Consider the following 23,472-nt stretch of genomic DNA (forward strand, 5'->3'; position numbering starts at 1 on the left):
GAATTAGAATAATTCGCGAGAGCTTGGGTATTGGATGAATTTCAGTTTATATCAAATCTAATCAGTCTAATAAACATGATATTGCAAATGTCTGTACGTGCAGCAAGGTTAGCTTGTTTCGCACTATACAATTCTCCTGTTTCATTTTCAAGAAAACCAGAGATTAGATTAGAATTAAAATTAATTCATAGAAAGATTTCACAAATTAGATTGCAATTAGATTATCGGCATTTCGCACTAATTACTCAAATTAAAGAGCTAGAATTATTCAGTTATCTGTTGTCCGAGTATGATAGCCTACATAAGACAGGATGGTTCAGAATATATAACTATAGTATGCTGTACCTGTACGATGTATGTAACGATATACTGTACACTTGAAACATCTGGGAAAGACAAACGTTTCGTTCGTCTTTTCGATTATTCATATGACTTTTCACCTGCTTTGTTTATCTGGCGGTGTAATTATTCGGTGATCGCCCTACTATCGGACAGACTATAGTTCTACCAAACGAGAACGGGTCTGAAAATCTTTGAATTCGTGAGATTAATTCCAGGTTTGGTGGTCGGTAAGGGAATGATCAGATCTCGTCCTTTATTGAGTTATTTTTTGTTTATGACGCCTGTTGTCGATACAGCTGAGTTACCCTGGGCTTACGAAATGTGACGGGCAATTGCTGTTGCGCAAAACCCGTACAGTAGGGCTCTTAAAAAATGACTTTTTTTCTCAAATCGTACTGGCTACTTGATAAAATTGTTAGGTTACCTAATTTAAGCCTACACACAAAATTTTGTTCAATTCCAGCCAGTAACCGCTTTGCTACAGGAGAAGAAAGTTTCTATTTATTATATGAAAATAAATAATAAAAAATTTGAAAATTTTCTGTTCACCCCATGAAAGTGTTAGGCTGTCTATAGAAACGATGCTCACCAAATTTGGTTCAATTCCAACGAGTGGAAGCGGAGTTATTGGCGTCGAAAAATTTGGATTTGAATAAAATAGTATTTACGGTGACCGACTCTTTGTTTGTTTATTATAGTTGTGCTCACCGTAAATACTATTTTATTCGAATCCAAATTTTTCGACGGCAATAACTCCGCCGCCACTGGTTGGAATTGAACCAAATTTGGTGAGCATCGTTTCTATAGACAGCCTAACAGTTTCATGGGGTGAACAGAAAATTTTCAAATTTTTTATCATTTATTTTTATATAATAAATAGAAACTTACTTCTCCTGTAGCAAAGCGGTTTCTGGCTGGAATTGAACCAAATTTTGTGTGTAGGCTTAAATTAGGTAACCTAACAATTTTATCAAGTAGCCAGTACGATTTGAGAAAAAAAGTCATTTTTGAAGAGCCCTACCGTACAGTCCACGACGTGCAGTCGTGCACGTGCAAAATGCGTGACTTATCAGCAGTGATCACGGTAATTTTATTGAAATTTTCAACATATCAAAACACCACAAGATCACGATACAATGAAAAGATAGGAGGGTGTCGAAACGACTTGGAGCAGTCCTATAATCAGACTACCACCTGGGCCATCGCGCAAATAGCATGAACACTAACAAATCAACACCGAAACCGCAATAGGACGCGTGGATGTGAGATTAAGAAACCGCAACTGGTCGTTTCATTATCCTCCTATCTATTCATTAGATCGCATTGTCTCTTTGCGTATCGCATTGTACATTGTGTGTCTTGAGCAGGTACAATAATTTGCAGCAAATGTTCCTAAGCATTTTAGTATTGTACGGTTTTGCGACGTCTGAAAGCATGCAGGCTTGGCTATCATGCTACTGTTTCACAACTCATTTCACTCGAGCATTATCCAGTTGCCATATATGCGTTTCTTGAAGTGTGGGTCGGGTATAAATTTGGACCGCTGGCACAACTGAACGATTGTTTAAGGTGCGTAACAATTGCCTAATGTCTTGCGCGAAAAATATATCGCGAAGAGCTTCGCGCGCTTTGTGGATTGTGTTGGGTAGGCCTTTCACCGGATCATAAAAAGTATGCAATGTCATAGCAACCTTTCCCGTACTAAGGGCGCATGTTGATTTCCAATGCGTGGTTTTTTAAACTGGTTGGTAAGCGCCAACTATAATAATTAAAAGCGTGGCAATTTATTGCAAGTATAGTTCGTGACGAAGGTTGAAAACTATTGATTTAGAGTAAGCCTACGCATATCGCACAACACGATAGAGTAGGTCATGAGGAAAAGTCAGTGACACTAATCATTAGGGCTGGGCACAATGATTCGATTACTCGAATCTGAATCGAATATTAATTGTAACGATTCGAGTCGAGGAGTAAAATACGATGTTTTCGAGTACTGAAATTATACGCTACTCGCAACTGCAAGTTAATTTACTAACGAGAATTATAGTTTTGATACTAGTTTCCACTGAAACCTTGATTGAGCGTGTCGCAACATACGAGACATAGTACAAAGCTACGAACGTTACCGGATATAGCACATTTCCGAAGTCATGATCATCCCACAACTTTGTCAAGAAGTGCAATGAAATCGGTACGGTCGAAAAAATACCGAAGTATCTTTAATGTGATGGAAACAGGCATTTATGTTCATGTAGTGGCCATAAAACCGTCCGTATTTGAACTGTGACGTAGTACATTCTGTTATGACGTCATAATGAGTGATACTCGAATATTCGACTCGAAGTGTAATACGTGATTCAGAATCGAATCACTCAGGTACTCGATTTTGCCAAGCCCTATTAATCATATTGCATCGATGAATTTCTTGTGAAATATATATCAAGTTTCATAGAACTGCATGGCGTACTACGATTGGTTGTATGCTCCTCTGTTTTATACATGCTCGTAAAAAACGTAGCACGCTAGCGAAGATATACGTTTCTGGAATGATAGCCGCTGAAGTCTATAATTGATGAGATCACGCAATGTATCAGTCCGATAGGCGTTTCTGCCAACTGGCCCAGCAGAAAGAAATCATTTTATCATCTATTATGGTAAATACAGGTGCTTAGCATACGCTTAGGCAGTTGGCACCAACACTTTATAGTCGTGTCGTTAAATTTCATTATAAATACCCTTACTAAAAGGTCTCGGAGGATCGTATGCAACCCAACAGATGGCGAAAACATCAATTCGTATGTACTCGTTACGGAACCTGGTGTAGTATCGATTTTTACGAATTATACTGAAATAGCGCGTGGGTTTACGTTTGCAATGTCGACAAATCTCGTTGATTGAGAAATTCCCGTAGCACGTCTGTTGACGAAAATGTCGACACTGTATTTATACGTGGAAGTACGTGCGTCTTATAGAGTTACACGTGAATCCACATCTGCCGCGTTGTCGAATTGGCTGTTTGAGGAGAATTTTAGCTTTATGTGAAACGGGCGTCTGGGCAAAGGAAATTTTCAGCTTTTACAATTTGATTGAAATTAGAATTTTAGCTACGCACTTAATTCCAAAGTAGACTAGAATTAGAATTAGGCTATGCTACACAGGTTTCTCCAAATTGCGTTAGAATTAGAATTATACCTACACAGTTTTTCCAAATTAGATATACTAGGAATTGGAATCACTGAATTTGCGAAAACTTGGAGATTGCATCAAGTTCAGTACATATAAAATCAGAAATCGTTCTCACAAGAGAATAGCAAATGTCTGTGCATCAAGCTTGGTTCGTTTCGCTCTACACAGTTCTCATCTAGCATTTTCAGGAGACAGAATCTTTATTTTCATTCAACCAAAATACATAACAAATGGCGACACAGAGAATATGCATGCACAGTATTCGCTATCAGATAGGACTGATCGACACGACCGTGAAGGTCAACTAGTCTGATCACACCCGCATCAAATAGGTAGGCTACACTTGTCTCTACACAGTCTGGCTGTAAAAATGTTAGAAAAACCAGAAATTAGATTGGAATTAAAATTAGAGCATAGATAGATACATTACTGGCATTCCTCTCAAATTAGTCTACTTAGGCAACTAGAATTATTCAGTTGTCCGATGTGTAGATCAGATATTGGCTGTCCCGATGTGAGGTCTTGTTTAAGTCATATATTGTATTGAAACAGAAGAGGAACCTCTCTGATATTCTAACGATATCAAATTCAGACTTCTTGATTCCCCATAGGATGGCAAATCGACCGGCAATACTGATTTTACGTTCAATTCGAGACGCAGAGAAATTAGCATGATACCGAGACCCGAGGGAGAAAGATGACTCTAACGCAGGCCGCGCTGTGATTGAATCGTTCTTGGTACCGGTAGCGACTTTCGGATATAGACGCTGAAGCATTTCCACGATAAGTTTTGTACTTGGAAAACTGTTTATTTCCGCCTACTGTCCATGAGTGAGGAGATGCCTAGGCTAGGGATGGGTTTTCGGTAACATAGTGTGACTTTAGTTTGGCAGAAGATAGCTGGCAGATCCAATGAAATGGGAATTGTCAAAAAAACTACCAAATTATCTTTTATGTGATGTAGAACTGGCGTTATATATTCTTTGCGGTAGCGTGATAGGTACAAGATGATCATTCAAACATTCCCCTGCATCGCTTTGAGAATATAGATAGCTCATTTATATTGACAACACCCTACTGCTCGTTACTGGAAATCTAATAACCACGCTAGATATCACGATATATCTTCAATATATTGATCGCCTGTCACTACATTTCCTAATTTATGTCACCCGCATCACAAGTACGGACAAAACGAATAGTTTCATTATATTTTGGAGCCCCATCTGTAATCCTGGTTTGCAAATCGTAACACGATTTAATCTGATTTGTATGTAAAGACTACCAGTATTTTACTTTACAGCTATGAATGTCGTTACACTCCACCCAGAATGCAGAGATTCTCAATAGAAATCGCCTGTACAAGGCAGACAGGAAAATAATACATATTTTGTTTTACCAGCGTATATCGTCTACGCATAGGCTCCATTATACGTTAAATCCTACATTGCCACTATTTCGAATTTCGATTATCATGGTAGCGAGTTGAATGCCTCGCAGTGCGTTCGTATGGCGTCTTCATACGACGGAGATCATAGTACAAACGGGAGCAATAACGGTGCGAAAGACGAGGGGAGTAATCTGTCCTCATCTCGGAGGAAAAGCAGCGGTTTTAAGTTCGGGGTCAAAAGCTATTTGCATCATTTCTACGAAGACTGCACTGGCCTTGGGGAGATTGATGTGGAAAGCGGATGCGACCAACAAAGCTCGCCATCGAGGTGAAGTCATAATATGCTGTTCATTGTTGCGTCATCCGTCAAATCAAATTTTCGCAGTTTGCAGTCTGGTACCCATTTTAATCATAACAATCATAATAATCAATAGTTCGATTATGTTTGTGCTCTCGAGACATACAATATGCGAATGCGGCAGATTCGACTGAAAATGAGCGTGAATGACGCTAAATAGCAAATACGGACGGGTAATTCGGGAGTCGATCGAAAGTGACGATTTTTTTTGTCAACACCACTAAATTCAATTAAAAAGGTGTGTAAATCGGGAGACGAACAAAAGTGATTACCTCATTTTTTCTTAGTCAACTCCATAAATTTTCCAGCAAAAATAGCAAAATCCGCTGATTTCAGTCTTGATCAGCTAACTTTTCTGATTTGGTAAAAGTGTCCGCCTTTCCCGATTCCAAAATATGGTCACCCTATCTAGCATACATAGGGTTGCATTGAAAACAAACGGTGTTTTAAAACACAGTTTAAAACATGTTTTAAACAGTGTTTTAAAAGACACAAAATTGTTTTTTTTTTAGTTGTAAAATTAAGCCATAATTGCGTAAATACTTTCCAAAAAAACATGTTGTATGAGCCTACGGACAATTACCACCAGATATAGCCGACGTTTATCGATATGGGATGGTTGGAACCCTCCAAATAGTCGGTTCAACATTAATGTTACAGGTATTTTATCAAAGGAGCTATATTTACCCTATATTTTCAATTGTCAATGTCAATCCACTTTGACGTCACAATTAAATATTCGTGACGTCATGACTTAAAAAAACATGTTTTAAATAGGGCCTCGTCTTAAACAAGTTTGTTTTAAAATGATTTTTGTTTTAAAGCAACCTAAGCAGTAAGCATCCTAGGGCTAGGCCTAATACACGATGTAACACTATAACAGTTCGCTTAGTACAGGGGTGGCCAACCCATAATTATTCATGCGGCCGTCTACACATAATTAAATGAACGTGTGTTGGCGGCCGCCAACATGCAATTTTAATTGGATACCTAATTATTGAGAGATTTTCATTTAATTCATTGTATGCGCAAGGCTATTTCACAAGAAAACCAGCACAGAACAGCACACGGGCTATCCGCGATGCGAACTCCCCGCGTAGCCAGTTTAGCATGGATATTTGGCGTCCAGGTGAACCATTACGACTGTCCGCTTGCATGCGGCCGTATACGCTAAATATGTAATGGAAATGCGGCCATGTAGCCTATAGCAAAAAGGTTGAACTCCCCAGGCTAGTGCTAAAGATGCATGTGGCATTTGTATATTCGTGAAAACTTATGTCTACCACAGGTAGCCTATACCGCTATTCCTTCACATAATTTCATCATGGTGATAACCGTACCGTGATTTGAACGTCGTACCTGAGGAATATATATAGAGAGAGTCTTTATTTTCATCCAACCAAAATACATAACAACAGACGGCAATGATGGTGGTACAGAATATACGCATGCACACTTCACAGTATTCCGTAGGAATGATCGATACAGCCGATAGGTCGTTATGTATTTTTGTCGTTCATATATAGAAGGATTACCTATAACGCAAGAAATAAATAAAGGTTCTCCGCCTATTCTCTTATGTGAAACAATATTGTTTTGATTCTTCAATCTTGAATTGATGTTTCAGGAGATTTCAACTGTGCCGTCGCGTCGGTCTCTCGTTCTCAATCATATTTATATTGATCGGCATCTTGCTACTTTTGATCGGGTTCTTAGTTCCTGCTCGGAATACGGTGGGTTATATTCAGTTACCGGGATACAGGGACATTTCCCGCGGTTCTTATGTCGATGTCGGTCAACTAACTGCCGGTATTTTTGAATAGTTCTGGTTCTATAGTTGCGTGCTTCGAGAAGTGAGTAGTTCTAGTTCAATTGGCGGATTTTGCGTTTGGCGTGAATCGTGACGCAGGTGTTCTGTTGTGGGGGGATCTTGCGGTCATTGCTAGCTCGAAGTCGTCACTACTAATAGCTGCGTAGCCAGGGGTGGGTTTGTGATTCGAAACACCGTGCCGATCCGATTCCGATAAAATATAAATTAATAAGTTGCTTTGGTATTGTATCTATAGATATGATATAGATATGTATGGTTAGTCGCGGGTTAGTTTTAGTTCTTGATCCAATTTCGATTTTTAAAAGTAAGTAGTTCTAATTGAGGATTTTGAAAATTGAGTAAGTTCTAATTCGTTCTAGTTGTGCATTTTAAAAAATGAGTAGTTTTAGTTCTAGTTCTAGTTGCGACTTCTGAAAAGCGAGTATATAGTTTTATTTCTAGTTCTATTAGTTGGTAGAATTTTGAAAATCCAATATAATTTTTACAAGTTTGCATCCAGAGCGTTTGTTTATTGCGCTAATTTATTCACCCAACGCCGCGCGATTGAATGTGCCAATGCCCCCTTATTTTGTCGCTTGCGTCTTATATTCTCTGCATTACTTTTCATTCAGTGTGTATGCCTCTTCTTTACTTCGCCTAGCTAGGCCAAGGTGGGTGTCTGATCTTGAAGGCTACTCCAAGTTGTTTCGACACCTTCCTATCTTTTCATTGTATCGCAGTTTTGTGGCGTTTTGAAACGATGAAAATATTAATAAAACTGATTGATTGTTCGCCGCTATATTACGTCTAATGAATGAATACGCTCTTTATAGGAATCTGTGCAGAACGGCAAAACCCTAATCAACACTGAGAACGTTCGCTTCAACGAATTTTTGACCTATTCTCGGTGGGTCGGTGCTTCATGCTTTTGTCTGGGAGGTGTGGTCCTGGCTATTTCTATAGCGTTGCTGAATCGCAGCGTGTATCATCGACGCAGCGAAGCTCTGGAGAGAAGGGTGTTTGAGGTAAAAGTATTGTATACCGATGACCTCGTAATATTGTTCCCGTGTAACTATACCTTCCCTAACTCTGTTACAAGAACTCTATCGAGATGATTCGGTTCATTTACTCAAAACTAGGAACGTGACGTGATTGTTTCCAGTATGGAAATCATGCGCTGGTTATAACCATAGGAGTAAATTTATCTTCAACAATCATAGTTTCTATGGTATTTCCATTGTGGAAGCCTTTAAAACCTCAATTGGTTGTTGTTTGTTATTCATGGTGTCCGATCAACAAATATTTTATAATCTAACGCGAATACAGCGCGAATAATATTTCGTTGTCGAAATATCATCAATTCATGATATATCTTTCAGCAAAGACTTTTGGACGGTGCTAGTTCGGAGACTGCTTCACGCGGGACTGACGAATTCGGGAATTTAGTGGAATACGGGGCGTGTACATCTCCAGTCAGTTCCAGCCTTACAAGCAGACAACCTATCCCTGCATCTCTAAAGGAAGTAACCAAAATACAGCCTCCGTAACGCCATAGCCTCCATTGCTATAAACAACTCTATGTCATATTGCATTGGCGTCTCGCAGACAACACGCATTCGATTGTAATGTTTTGATCTTTATTTTAGTTTATTTTGTGCAGTGTATTTGTAAACTCTTGCAATCATTTGCAAACCAGGATTACATAATAAGTGACTCAAAAATACTGAAACTCTTCGTTGTAGTTGTGATAGGGGCAGAGTTGCGAGCGCTTCTTCGATATACCCCCGAGATCAAAATTTATAAACGGAAAAATATTTTTTTCGTGTTAGGTGCGGAATATTAGAGTTGGAAGTGGGTTAGGGTATCCTAAAATTAGGATTGTGGGTGAGAGATATTAGGGTTGTTTGAATGACGTATATTAGGGTTTGGCGTGAGGGATATTAAGGTTAGGGGTGATAAAATCCCCGAACAAACGTCAGAAACCCCCAACCCTAACCAATCCCCATTGTTATTGAGATTGGCATTGGGACGCAACAATGCTGTCTGGTGAAACGAGAGTGTATAGCTCAAGAGAAAAAGGTCCAAAAAGCATTGTGGCGTCCCAATGCCAACCTCCATAACAATGGAAAATTCGAGGCTGATTGTGGGGGTTCCAGGGCCGCAAGCGGAATAAAATTTATATTTTCGTCATCAGTGCAGAGTCAGCTTTCGATTGATACCCGTTTTACCAAATTTAATGCTCGGCAAGCCGGTCAATAATTACCGTCAATTTGCCTGTAGCCAAATGGAAATTGTGACGTGATACAATTTCACTGAGCCGTGAGATTTGCTTGTGTCGACACCATATAGGATACTATGCCGCAACCCTAACCCAGTTCCAATGCTAGTATCCAGCACCTACAACTCCAATTCCAACAAGAAAAATAATTTATTTTTCCGTTTATAAATTTTGATCTCGGGGGTATATCGAAGAAGCGCCGAGCTGCGACCCAATCACAAGGTCCCGAGTCACAAGTCAATCACACTACGAGTCAGGTTGAGTCGTTTTCCTTTCACCGCCGAGTCCAAGTCGGGTAGCAGTGTCGCGTCCAAGTCATAATGTTCACTGTTCGATTTCGAATTCAGGTCATGTTCTACCCGCTTTTTTACAACTTCGCTTTGGTGATATCGGATGCCTTGCATTCGTAATATACCGATTTCCTCACTCTTAACAGTTTGCGGAGCTATTCTTCAAGTACCGGTACTGATAGACGAAATACGAATAATGTGGGAGTGGGAGCCAAATATTCTTTGCTGTTACAATGAAAGCGAGACTTGGTTGTCCAAGTCTCAAGTCATATAACTTGGTGGAATGATGCACAGTGACTCCAGTACAAGTCGAGTCAATACACAAATTTCGTCATGCCGAGTCGGGTCATTTTCCGTATTTTAAGAAAATGACTCGCGTGTCAAGTCGAGTCACCAAAAAAATCGCGACTCGAGTCATTACAACCCGGGATAGGGTGGTATAAATTTGAAAACAGTAGGCGATCGATATATCGGAGTCATAAATCACGATATCAAACGTAGTTATTGGATCTCCAGCAACGAACTGTTTTCAATGCAAATGACCTATCTCCATTCGAAAAGACGATGCAGTGCATTCGAATATGAGCTTAATAATTATAACAAATGTCAACCTTCGGCAGTGCTTGATATTATTTTCCTTGTTGCATAACAAGAAGTGGCATAACGCGTTATAATTTGAGGTGTACAGGATTTTGGATTCTAACCCAACTAGAATCTTGCAAGTTCTTCTGAGCCGGGAGCGGATGCTGGTTTGCATTTCAGCCCGATATCCAGAAATGATTGTAGATTTCTAGTGCTATGTCTTTCTGTTTGTTTGCTTCGGTGTTTTGTATCAGCTTTGACCATGGTTGTTTCTGCATTGCACCATAATTTCGAAAAATCTTTTCCATGGCAAACTTGAGTGTATTGCCGGGACACGGTTAGAAGAGTATTGCCGTGGCACGGTTGAAAGAGTATCTCTGACAAGGGCAATAAACCCTCAGCAGGGACACGGGATCCCGGTACACTCCGTTCATTGCTTTGTGTCCGAAATTAGCCAAAAAGAATTGGATCTGCTCACAGATTTATAGTAGTTCTCAACGCCGATCATATCTTGTGTAACGTATAATAGAAAGCGCCCGACCAAGACAATCACATACGCGACAAAGCCTACGCCGAGCTGAGATGCTTACCAAGATCGGAGGATATTTTTATATCGACTTGAATTGAGGTCACGTAAGATATATGATGGCACGGAATTTATAGTATTATTCTCAATGATCGAGGTATTGATGTTTCTCGTCTCACTGACAGGCACCATGCTTAGACTACCTGACACGACTTTCACGAGTATGACTTTGCCTATGACTTTCAATACGGCGAACGTCAGTATAAATGCGGATAACATAAATGCGAAACAGAAATAATTTTGCCATACACAGATAGCCACGCATAGTCGCACAGTCAAGGTACAACAGACAAATTCGTCTATAAAATATCCGAATAACAACACAACACCAATGAAATATTCCCAGGGAATGGAGACTGTGTGAATATCTCTTGCTGCTATCACTCTCTCTCTAATAGTTTCCTTAAACGCATGAGTGATCTCGTCTTCTTGTTTTCAATAATCTGGACAGTTTCGTCTAGCGATTTTGCATCGAGATTTGCAACACCAAGGACTTGCCGCTGAACCTCATCATCAGCCAGGCCGGCGATGACAATATGAAATCTTACACTCGGCACACCAAGGGACTGCTGCCATGTCACAGAGGGCACAGGCCACAGTATTTTGGACTGTGATGACTGAGTGTATAGCACGTACACAAGCACGTTGTGACAACTGCAGTAAAATGGCACCGAGCCAAGCCTACATGCACCAGTGATGAGCGGATGGTGCTTTTCGAGACTCCGAATCCCTCCGACAACTTTAGTGTCTGAGGAAAACTCCCTCCTACTCCGAAGAGCTCAATCCCAGACTCCGACGAATCTCGCCAACTATCCGAAACAGTGGCACTTGGTAATAATGTGTTTTACTAAATTAATGTGATAATATGGTTGGCCTCATAGTATTGTCTACTCTCCAGGCCCCAATTGCAGTGCAGATGGCTAATTTTTATGAACTTGGCAATCATTTTTGCCTGTTACCTGTCATATTACAGCTTTACAGGGTGTCAACTGTCTGTGCTTTGGTTTGTAATCTAAATCAAGTCTGTAGTCTGGTCAGAGCTATCCAACGAAATCGGAGATAAAAGTCACAATACTCCGAAATTATCCGAAAAAAATCTGTAGTAAACTCCGACTCCGCTCCGACTGTCACAAAATCGGCAAAACTCCGCTCCGAATCCACTCCGACTCCGCTCCGATGCTCATCACTGACATGCACACACGTCGCACAATTACTTCGTTTCCATGCTCGGCCGACGGTCGGCCGAAAGGCCATGACGCATGCGTTGTACATGTCGGCCGTGTTTCCATGACAAGGCGTAAGTCAACCGTGACTTGGCCGAACAAGGCGCGTGATTGGCGTGAAGCTTTCATGAATCTTGCTTGTTATATGTACGCCTACCTACTGCGCTCCCATGATTCAAAGAAGGATGTTATTTCGTCTCTTGTTGTTGTTACAAATATTTACCAAATTTATGTCACTTTGCCATGTCTATCTGTTGTTGCTGCGGCGTATCGGAAACCTGAGAAAGAGTTCCTCCGTTCTGGCCTGTAGGCCAAACCGTTGTTTGAACCGCAGCGGCAGAAATGCGCGAATTATGGCAGCAGCTTTCGCGATCAGGCCTCGATTGAGATCACAGAGAAGATTTTGGATGCTTAGGCGGTAATTAGCTCTGTCACTACTGGACCAGGGCCGATACTCCATCATTCATTGTGGTATTCAGGTCCAGCGATTGGTGGAACAACATAGTACCATACTTCGATCAGCGCAGTTGGATGGAGCATTTCAGAATGCCAAGGGCAACATTTTATCAATTAGTGACTCTACTACGCGAAGAAATGAAACCAGGTTTCCGCGTGATAACGGCAAATCTTGATAGCTAAATCTAATTCTTCTCTAAACCTTAATATTCAGATGACGGGTATGTAAGATCACCGATACCAGTCGACAAGCGAATAGCAATTGCATTATTCAAATTAACGTCTGCATGCGAATTTAGGGTGGTTGGAAGCCTTTTCGGAGTTCACAAGACGTCCGTCTCAAGATACTTGCGCGTGTAAGTAACATATTCGGCTCGTCCCAGATTAAGTTGTTTGTATATATATCAAGAGTGATGTCACAAAATGTATTGTTACAGATTTTGTCACGCGTTATGCAAGAAAATGGGTCAATTTATATATATTCCATCATATGACGAAGCTCAGTCTATCGCATACGAAGTTCACAACAAGACCGGATTTCCACAAGTTTATGGGGCTATTGATGGCTGCCATATTCATGTTATGCCAGCCAGAGACGGAGTTCGAGACTATATCAATAGGAAGATGTTTCCGTCATTAGTCTTGCAAGCTGTAGTTGATAATAAGTATTGGTAAATATTAATGCCATACACAAAATGTGTGTCTCTACCAAAGTATATTTTTCCAGGTTCAGAGATATCTCTATCAAAATGCCCGGCAGCGTGCATGATGCGTCTGTATTGCGAGCGTCCGACTTATACAGGCATCCAGAAAGACTTCCTAAGGTACTATTTTATATCTCCGGGGCTTTGCAACTAAAACACGTTGTAAAATTACAGGGAACTATCAAAATTGGCGACGTCGACGTTCCTCTAATGTTGGTGGGTGATGCGGCGTATCCGATGCTTCCCTATCTTATGCGGCCGTACTGTGGATCCCGACTGACTCCGATTCAACAGTGTTTCAACTTCCATCACAGTAGCGCACGAATTGTCGTCGAAAACGTGTTTGGTCGACTGAAATCTAGATGGCGCATATTTAAACGACAGCTCGACGTCGATATTGCCCAGGCACCATACATAATTGGTGCCTGCTGCGTTCTACACAACTTCTGCGAGGCAAATTTGGTACCCGTACCAACGGATAGGTCGGATGAGCCCATCCTGGATGTCGGTAGTGAGGTGCTTCAGGACGGCTGTGCTGATAGCAATGTACGAAGAGGCATTGCGGAATATTTGTTCCGAAACCACCACCAATTTGGAGAGCGTGGTTGACAATTAGCAAGCCGGAATCTTCTAGTTTTTTGGTTCTTTTATATTTTTAGCTTTTTCAAAGTATACTTTTATAATATTCGAATCGATAAGATCACCATTTCAACTTGTAATTGAGACAATTTCACACAACTCAACAACTCTTTAATAACTTCAATTCTTTAATAAATATGATTAACTATTATCAACGCGTTGCAGTGAATTGATGATGGCATCAGATGCCCTTGATAGGGCCTGCACTGTTGACTGCAGCATTTCGCCGAGGTTGGCTAGTTGCGCGTCTACTTGTTGAGCGTCCTGTTGACGCTGCGCCTCCGCTCGCTCGATCTGCCTTTCCTCCTGCTCCCTCTGCCTGTCTTCAGCTTCCTGTAGGTATTTTAGTAAGTCACGCAGACCAGATTGAGAGGATGTAGCTCTCCTGGCAGTGCTTCTTGAGGACCCGTGGACGTAGCTCCTGGTACTGTTATTCACATCGTCGGATAGCTCCAACGTAGACGCTATATCATCCATCGAACTATCATTGCATGGTACAGACGCATTGCCGTCATTACTTGCAGCGGGTAAACTGTAACTATGGTCCGATGTTGATGCACCGCTTTCCACGCCGAATCCTGGCTGGGAAGATATCGTTCTTGGTCGGCTCCCAAGAAGTTCGTGCATGGCATTAAAATAGGGCCACTTCAGTGCACCGGAGGATTGACCAGACGTATTTATTGTTGCAATAACTCTGTTGTATTGCTCCTTCAAGGATTTCCACTTACGTCGCGCTTGTGATACATTAAATTGATGCCCTTTTTCTTCCATTTTTCTTACAATGGACTGGTACATTACATCATTCCTCACTTTTGTGCTATCCGAGTCTCTAACCAATTCCAATTCCGTCGCAATCATGATAAAATCCATGGTTTCCGAATGCGTCCAAGATCTCCTGTCAGTCATCGTTATCGTTACTTTTGTACAGAGACCGTATTGACAAATTGCAATCAGCTGATCCAATTTCCCGCGCAAGCTTGGCCGAACGGCTAAGCCGAAGCTTTCATTCGTCGGCCGACTCGTCGGCCGAGTCTCGGCCGACGTGGGTGTGCAGTCTGTACATGCGCAACAAAATTCTCTCGTTCGTCGGCCGAGTCTCTCGAAAAGAGGCCCATCGGCCGAGCATGGAAACGAAGTAAATCACAACAACAAGAAGACGAGATCACTCATGCGTTTAAGGAAACTATTAGAGAGAGAGTGATAGCAGCAAGAGATATTCACACAGAGACGTTCTCTCTGGCGTCAGAGGATCAGTTGTTTCATCTTTTATATTAGATTCGAGCATGCTTCAATGAAGAAGAGAGCGACCACGAGCAGAGCACCTGCAGAAAACTGATTGCAACCATAATATTTCGCGCACTTGTTGTGTTGCAGGGGACAGATAGATAAGTTTTTATTGCTTCGTCAACCGGAACATTAACAACAAACATATTGAGTATGTATAAAATGCCCAAAAACACATACACAATAATATCAGTGCGTAACCAATGATATATATGGACCAACAACTGTATTACATTACAGATATGAGGTATGATGCTTAAGATCTTCATGTTGAGACGGATCCCCTGTTGTTGTTCGATGTAAGAAGTCATAATTATAAATGCCTTTATTTGATCACTGAAGAGCTTCTTGGATGTACAGAGCTTCAATATACAATTGAATAGTAGATTCGTATTGAAATGAGCCCGAATATTTTCGGCTGACACTGGTCAGGCGATATCGTCAGCAGCTATCCTTAAATATCTGTCATGATGAGGAAGTATTGTCTTCATTCTGCGATTTTTCAACTTGACTTCGAACTTGTTGACGAATTCTTTGTTGCAAACGCTGAGGTGCGACCCACACACCGACTGTCCCATCGGCACGTACGTTCATTGATAAATTATGGTACTCCGATCAATCTCTATGATTGCAACGACGAAGCGGTCACCAGTCTCGGTTCTCGTACGCTTTCGAAGTACTTTGGCATGATGAACTTCTCCCAAAACGTGAGTTTCCATTCGTCCGGGAAGGTTCTAAAGAACCCGGATTGAAGGCCGTGAATCCAGTGACCGGACGTCGAGCAGGTATGGCCGAGCTGTCGCAAAGTTGAGGAAGCGAACGCGTCCGCGTCGACCGTTGTCTGGAAACGATACGATTGTTTGTCTGTTTGATATTCACGGTGTTTCGAATACATTGGTCATTTTACACCAGGCCGATATTCTTTATTTTTGATTCTGAATTTACCCACTGGTAGCACGGCCCACTTCTATGCTTTTTATAAGACACCGCTTACGCGGATTAGGAGGCGAGTAGGAGCCTAGATAAACCTCTAACACTTAGATAGGAGTTCTGGAGTCGATCTCGGTCGGACACGAACCCTCAGCCTATTGGTGTCGTAGCTGTGGATCATACCAGTACGCTATCTCGCCATACAACGACACAATGGTTTTGTTGCTAAATTAGGGTTGTCATACGTCCGGAATTTCCCGGACATGTCCGGAATTTCATTGTTCAAACAAGCGTCCGGGAGGAATTTCTAAAATATGCCAAATGTCCGGAATTTTGACGTAGCCTCATAATTTTTTCGTAAATCAGCATATAAAAACAACATTTTTTGGGAATACTTATGCTGATGCATGATACTTTTCTTCGCGCCGCGCGCGATTTACTATCACATTTATTGATTTTAATATGGAGACTGCCACCCTCGCAAAAACTGCCATAAAATATAAATAAAAACAGCCTTCATTTACTGAAACAAGCCTAATTACAATCGCAATTATAGGAGAACGGTATATTCCCAGAGATCGTTAAGGCCGTGTAAATGCTTTATTCAAAGATAGTTGTTCCAAACGTGGGGGGTCGTTTGCCTACATTCTGGGGTTTGCGGATATGTTGAACGTGATCAACTTCCAAAATAGCCCATGAGTAAGTCTGGGCAAAGGTGCTAACTTCTTTTAGTAATCAGCTCGTCAAATTTTGATCTGGGCCACGGAACATTTTCAAATTGGAGACGGAGTCGCGACCATAAAAGGTTGCAAACCACTGGATGTGGGATGTTTATAAAGCTCCGTGGTGCGCACCGGCATAAGTCTGATAAACAATCTTATCGGTAGGACATGAACATGACTTAACGATGTCCAATTACGCTCCCTGTATTTTCGAACTCATCATCCTCCACCAGCTCTACCGCTAACTCTGATCATGTGGGCGGATAGTAGTATCTATATAGTAATATATGGAACGACCAATATTATTGACAGAATTCATTCAAATAATTTAACGACCAGATGCATATAGAAACCAGATTCATATAGCAAGCATCCCCCCTCCCAGAAGTTGCATTGATTACCCTTTAGTGTGGGCTCAAAATCATTGTTTATTTGCGCGGGAAGGGGCTGAAAACATGTGCTTTCGGTCCCGGTTGCACAACACACAGCCACATACTCCTGAACCGGATCGTGACCACCTCTGGTCTATGAGCGAATCTTTGCTAGTGTGACGTCATAACTCATATTGGAATCGACTAGTGGGCGCTAAAGAGTGTCCGGAATTGGGGTTGCTGAAATATGGTAACCCTATGCTAAATGCCTATACGGTCTGACTGCGTAAGACTATATGGATTACTAACCAGCGGAGTTTGAATATTTTAACTATAACAATACATTCATATTCGCAACTTATTCACTCTAAATTAGGTGAGTAAAAGTAATCTTTGTAGTCCTATAAACCGCTTACCAATTTAGAACCGGATTCAGTTTCGGCTAGATTTTGCTTCTTCACTCCCACCGGTTGAACAGTCATAATGTCGATTTTCTCTCGATATTCGTGAGCGGCAGCCACTGTTTACCAACAATAATCACACTCTGACGAATATACGAAAAACCCGAGAGCGGGATTTGGTTGGGACATTATTTGTGAGTAATTAAATCACATCCCACGAGAGCTAGGACAACATGTCTAGGCTATAGTTGCCCGTCCAAGTCATGCGGTACCAATGTTATCGATTTTTGCAAGCAAATGAGTCCTATGATACATGGAAATTTACCCAGCCTTTGAACATTTGGTACCTCACAAAACTACCGCGAAGCGCGTAGGTTGATATCTCAAATTGGGGTATAGTTGACACTATCAATAAATTGTTCCTACGCAATGACATTGGTAGAAGGCAGGACGCTCAGCTGCGTAGGCCTACAAGGCTTGCTCATACAAGTGTAGCGCCGCAAATGCGTATCGGCGATACGCAGTAACTTACTAGTAAATTGCTTCACGAAAGCTTTTGCTCCCGAGGACACCGCCATTCCCGGAATGGGCTGATTTGCGTTTTCGCTGCTAACGTTGATGATCGCGCTGTGGTGAAATCTTTGCAGTAGACGCGGAAGAAATTGTTGCGTGAGAAGGACGGCCCCGAAAGTATTGACCACCAAACACCTGCCGATAGAAATTCGTGTAGTCGTACCTGCCGTACCAGTAAATATCAAATTTGAAGGAAAATTCCGGAATATTCGTAAATATGTGACATCGTCCCATCAGGCTGTTCTATAGCCCTGAGGGATATATCCCTGATTTTCATATCTACTTTAGTTTGAAGAAGCTTTGACCGGCTTGGAAACTCTATCCTTCCGAATACATGAGAACTAGGGTGGAACTTCAGCAGGTAGCTTTTATATTTATCAGGGATATCTAGAAACTCCTAGATATCCCTGATATTTATCAAGAGGCTTCTGAACGCCTCAGTTTCAACACTATGCCTAATGCCTATACTAGACTAGTGTGATTAGGCTTATACGGATAAACGCGCCAAGAATATGTATTGTATAATTGTACGTCATTCACGGGCAGGTATATATATTGGAGAACTCACTCTCTAATCTTTTCCGCGGTCATCAAATGGAATTTCTCCGACAAACCAGCGCATCCAACGGTGTTCACGACGATCGAAACGTCCAAATCTTCCACTTGTCGTAATATATCGGTATAAAATGGTAAATGAAATGACTTTCGGAAGTCGGCCACGATCGTCCGGACCTGAAATATATGTCATACTTTTCTATCATATATTTTCTCTGTGCATGTTCTGTACCGTTCAGACTAGTAGCCTATACAAATATTGCGCAAGTGTAGAACTAGAACCACCCTAAACACAACTAACCAATAACCGATAACGATAATACGAATTGCTTAATTGGAAATAGCTAAGAAAGATCGGAGATAAAATCCGTTTTTCAAAAGGATGGGGTTTCTAGTTTGAAATGGGAGGGTTCTCGACCCCCAAAACTCATCCCCGACAACCCCGCTGTTAGTAGAGATGACTCTGACCTAGCAATGGCTGCAGGAACATCACGTAACAGAACACCAGTATTGCGATTCACGTCAAACGACAACACGTTATCTATAATTGTTTGGTAAATTATATCAAAATGAACAAAACAAGAACACTTCACTTTTCAAAATCCGCAACTGGAACTAGACCTAGAACTATTCAAAAAAAAGGTAGTTGTTGACTGTCAACTAAGTGCAGGGGTTCCCAAATTGGGGACGCGACTCCAATGGATCGTTTGCGTATGTTTTCGGGGGCCGAGGAGACGATAATTAAATACCGATGACTTTTGCAAGAATGCTAATTAAGCGGTTCTATTGGCGGCTCAGTTCTGAATATTATAGTTTATTTCTCAACATAGAAGAAAAACGACCTTAGAGGAATGCGAACGCGGCAAATAAGGTGTCAGATCAGTCGAAGCGTCATTATATACCGCCACACCACAACGTAAGGTTGGCACGACGCTGTTGAGAACCCGTGAACTATAGATTCATAGTTTGTACTCAAAGTCTGACAGTTCCTACCTTGACAAGATGATTCAGCACGATCGCATCTCTAAGTCTATGAATCCGTTCGATGTCTCTTCCGACGAGAACGATATTAAAGCCCCTTTTCGCAAGTTGAAAAGCAAATCCGCTACCCGTTGTACTGGTCGGGGCCGTAATCAAAGCCCACGTATGCTGTCCGTAACGAAGCCCATGGTCGTAGCTCTCTCGTATGAAGAATTTCCGTAGATATCGCACGAATCGTAGCGACATGGACAGGAGCGATATGGCGCCTACCGTTGAAGTCAGTGTACTCAATATCAAATCCACTCTCATGTTTATGAATGCTTCTGCTCTTACTATACAGGAATAAAGAAGTAATGATCATCTTCAGCAATACATCTCCTACCAGCGTATAAGTATGGCCCCGTGGATATACTCAGATATTGCAGATATCGCAGGTATCGCAGATATCGCAGATATCACTACTGTGGATATACTCAGATATCGCAGATATCATTGTGGATATACTCAGATATCGCAGATATCACCAGAAACCGCAGACATCGAGGTCATATAAAGGTCATGCTTCGTTTAGAGCGCAGATATCACGTCTTAAGCATGTCTAGGTCGATTCAGTGCGCAGATATCAGGTCCGGACCATGCCTGGGGGAATTTTGTGCGCAGATATCAGCTCTGGAGCATGTCCGGATAAAAATAATGCGCAGATATCAGGTCTGGACCATACCTATGCTCTTTTGGTGCGCAGATATCAACTCCAGAGCATATCTGGATTTAACCAGTGCCAGATATCAGGTCTGGACCATACGTGGATTCTTTTGGGATGCAGATATCAGCTCCGGAGCATGCCCGAATACAAATAGGGTGCAAATATCAGGACTGGACCATGCCTGAGTTCTTTTGATGTGCAGATATCAGCTCCGGAGCATGTCCGGATACAAATGGTGCGCAGATATCAGCTCCTATATGAGCATTGAACATATAATGCCCTAACCAGTGCGCAGATATCAGGTTTGGCGTCTTTTTCATGCGCAGATGTTAGCTTCGGAGCATGTCCGGATACAATTAGAGCGTTACGACGGTCAACTTAATCGAATACGCAGGTAGGCCTAGTCGAAAAACATGGTAAATACTGTTTAAACAGCTAAATGAGAAACTCCGACCATCTGCTCTTTGTTCGGCCCACGCATTAGCACGAAATCCGAGCTGCGTCGGATTCTTCGGGAATAGTGTATATTGGTAGATAATCCGAGAATTATCAACGAAAAACTCAAATAAAGCCGCTTCTACTAGTTGGAATTGATTCAAATTTGTTTTGCATCGTCTCTGAAGAAAACTCAACAATTTCTGGGGGTTGACAGGAAATTTTGAAATTTTTTTGAACATTTTTTCCAATAAATTAAAAATTTTAATTGGCTGTGCGGTGGCTTATATACTTGTTAGAATTGAACCAAATTTGGCGTGCAACGTTTTTTAGGGTAACCTGACAATTTAATCAGTGAATGGCTGGAATCCGGAAAAAAGGTTATTTTTGAACGACACTGTACTCATGACACACTAAACCTAAAAGTACCTCAGATTCAAACCGCGGTATAAATACAGCTAGTAGCGTAGCCTACAACATTTTAATCCAAATTCTGTATGCTCGTAGTAACGTAGAATGGTATGCAAATATAGGCACGTAGGAATTATGACCGCTATATAATTCTTAGTTAAGTTATGTTTTCTTGTACCACTCTTCTCCGCCCTTCGGGTGTGAATACAAACTATTTTCGCAAGGAGTGTGAGGCTATTTGAACATTTATCATGACAATTATTCTTATAAACGTGATAGAAACATGTGCCAATACTACTCTCTACTTTACAAAATCCAAAGTGTAAAAAAGTATTATTATTTCCTTAAAATTTCTTCAAGTAGAATTGGATGTAGTACAAAGACATATAACCACTAGAGCAGGGGTGTGAAACATACGACCAGACGATTTTGTCCGACCCGCGAAGAAATTCCGAGTTGATGGAACAATGCTTGTACCATCCTGCATATTTCTAACAAATGTTGAGATTTTTAGTACGTGAAACTTCTATTAAATAATCACTCAATGCAACAACGGTCAAATATGTCGGGGAAGATAGTGTAGTGGTTACGATAAGCGCCCAGCACGCAGACGGACCGGGTGCGATTCCAGTTGGAGGTTTATCTGGGCTCTTCTTCCCCTGGCGTTGCCGTTCTTACGGCGACAAAAAAGCCCAGACGAAGACCCGACGAAAGAAAGCACTCACAATGAATGGAAAGAACTAGTAGAAAGGGCCGCGGCTTCAAAGAGGTCAACATCGAAAAGGAACTGCAACATCGGGCACTCTAGGCCGAGGTGGATCTTAGAGTAAAGGATCGCTACTGATGCGTGTCGTTCGACATCCTCCTATCTGTTCATTAATTGTGACATTGACACGCAATTCCGGGAAGCCAAAATGGAGAACACTGAGTTCATAGTTTTACGGAAAAATTGACCTAGAATTTGTTATTCACAGAAGCGAAAACGCCAATGTGAAATCGTTGCATGCATGAATATAGTAGTTACAAAAATGTAATTCAAATATCTGCGTTCGCACTAGAGAGAGGGAGAGAGTCTTTATTTTCATCGAACCAAAATACATAACAAACGGCAGTGATGGTGGTACAGAAAATATGCGTGCACAGTATTCGGTATTAGATAGGAATGATCGATAAGACCGTGAAGGTCATCTAGTCTGATCACACCAGCATCAAACAGGTACATTTGACTCTGAACAGTCTGGCTGTAAAGAAATGTTTAGTTAAAGGAAAATAGAAAAAAAATTAAACAATTGTGGCAAATGATCAATGAAGCAATGTCTGGGCGAGGTAGGGCAACAGTGTTAGTGTAACGACAAGAGGTGATCAAGTAGGGCTTTTTTGAATCTATTATAGGGCAATTCACGGATATGTGGTGGTAATGCATTCCAGATGATAGGTCCCGAGTAGTCGATAGATCTCTTAGTTAGGTTGCTATTGGGTGGGGGTAGGTAGATGTTTCCTTTAGACGAGGATCTCGTGTAATGGGAATGGACATGTTTAGCAGGTATGAAAAAGTCATCAAACACAGGAGGCAGACTATTGGAAAAATATTTGTGAACAACTTTTGATACTTCGAGGCGATATAGTTCATCAACTCGCAAAATTCGATGCTTACGGTAGTAAGGCGATAAATTGGTACGTAAAGGTATAGATGAGATCAGCCGTATCGCACGGTTTTGCAGGGTTCGAATTCTGCACAAAAATGTGGTGCATGCATTTCCCCATACTACGATTCCATATTGCAGATGAGAGTGGAAAAGAGAGAAGTAGATGGTTCGTAGCACTGATCTGTAAACCAAAGATTATTTTACTTTATTATTTATTTTATTACTTCTGACTGAAAAGTTTCCCGACCACCAGAGGAAAACGAATCGCGATTTAAATGAACCGAATTCCAACGGTCACGTCTAGAGTTAAATCTCTTGTATTCCTCCCAACGCATACGCAGAGTTAACGCCAGATTACGACTGAAACAAGGGGATCATAGAAATATGCTTATATGGTCGTAAGAGCCCCTGTTTTAGCGGTTTGTAACTATATTCAACCAGTCAATATTTGTATTTTTGCAAATTACATTGTTTGCGAATAAACCTGTCGATTGAATAGAACCCCTAATCCCCTATGTTCTGAAGGTTTGAATGCGGTCCGCGAAACAACTTTTGACACCCCTGCACTAGAGTAGCCTAAGTGATGCAAGCAGGCAAAATCTGCCTGAGGACTCCA

General features: G+C 41.4%; 3 protein-coding genes across 3 annotated transcripts; 1 reads left to right on the plus strand and 2 right to left on the minus strand.

The window, feature by feature from the left end:
* The first annotated feature begins 4,905 nt into the window (after positions 1-4,905).
* LOC145448568 (neurensin-1-like) lies at positions 4,906-10,663 on the plus strand. The gene is made up of 4 exons (XM_080326981.1): positions 4,906-5,246; positions 6,904-7,009; positions 7,920-8,111; positions 8,466-10,663. The coding sequence occupies exons 1-4, from the start codon at positions 5,038-5,040 to the stop codon at positions 8,631-8,633; spliced, it is 675 nt and encodes a 224-aa protein (XP_080183107.1). The 5' UTR covers positions 4,906-5,037; the 3' UTR covers positions 8,634-10,663.
* A 3,289-nt stretch (positions 10,664-13,952) lies between these two features.
* On the minus strand, positions 13,953-14,957 carry LOC145448378 (uncharacterized). The gene has a single exon (XM_080326765.1). The coding sequence runs from the start codon at positions 14,748-14,750 to the stop codon at positions 13,986-13,988; it is 765 nt and encodes a 254-aa protein (XP_080182891.1). The 5' UTR covers positions 14,751-14,957; the 3' UTR covers positions 13,953-13,985.
* Positions 14,958-15,438: 481 nt separating this feature from the next.
* LOC145448377 (uncharacterized) lies at positions 15,439-20,060 on the minus strand. The gene is made up of 5 exons (XM_080326764.1): positions 19,674-20,060; positions 18,694-18,857; positions 18,085-18,260; positions 17,568-17,671; positions 15,439-15,969 (listed from the first exon to the last, which is right to left on the minus strand). Exons 1-5 carry the CDS (start codon positions 19,968-19,970, stop codon positions 15,751-15,753), a joined length of 960 nt encoding a protein of 319 aa, XP_080182890.1. The 5' UTR covers positions 19,971-20,060; the 3' UTR covers positions 15,439-15,750.
* Between the last annotated feature and the right edge of the window lie 3,412 nt (positions 20,061-23,472).

This window comes from Botryllus schlosseri, chromosome 10 (assembly GCF_051294905.1).
Source record: "Botryllus schlosseri isolate E-star chromosome 10, Bs_hap1, whole genome shotgun sequence".
NCBI lineage: Eukaryota > Metazoa > Chordata > Ascidiacea > Stolidobranchia > Styelidae > Botryllus > Botryllus schlosseri.

What these genes read in the sequence shown, in the direction of transcription:
- LOC145448568 (XM_080326981.1), top strand. Translation starts at nt 5,038, where the DNA reads ATGGCGTCTTCATACGACGGAGATCATAGTACAAACGGGAGCAATAAC. An exon ending in CAACAAAGCTCGCCATCGAG is followed by an intron (nt 5,247 to 6,903) that starts GTGAAGTCATAA and finishes TTGATGTTTCAG; the next exon opens with GAGATTTCAACTGTGCCGTC. An exon ending in TAGTTCCTGCTCGGAATACG is followed by an intron (nt 7,010 to 7,919) that starts GTGGGTTATATT and finishes CGCTCTTTATAG; the next exon opens with GAATCTGTGCAGAACGGCAA.
- LOC145448378 (XM_080326765.1), bottom strand. Translation starts at nt 14,750, where the DNA reads ATGACTGACAGGAGATCTTGGACGCATTCGGAAACCATGGATTTTATC.
- LOC145448377 (XM_080326764.1), bottom strand. Translation starts at nt 19,970, where the DNA reads ATGAGAGTGGATTTGATATTGAGTACACTGACTTCAACGGTAGGCGCC. An exon ending in ACCGCGGAAAAGATTAGAGA is followed by an intron (nt 18,261 to 18,693) that starts GTGAGTTCTCCA and finishes TTCTATCGGCAG; the next exon opens with GTGTTTGGTGGTCAATACTT. An exon ending in TTTCGTGAAGCAATTTACTA is followed by an intron (nt 17,672 to 18,084) that starts GTAAGTTACTGC and finishes GTTGGTAAACAG; the next exon opens with TGGCTGCCGCTCACGAATAT.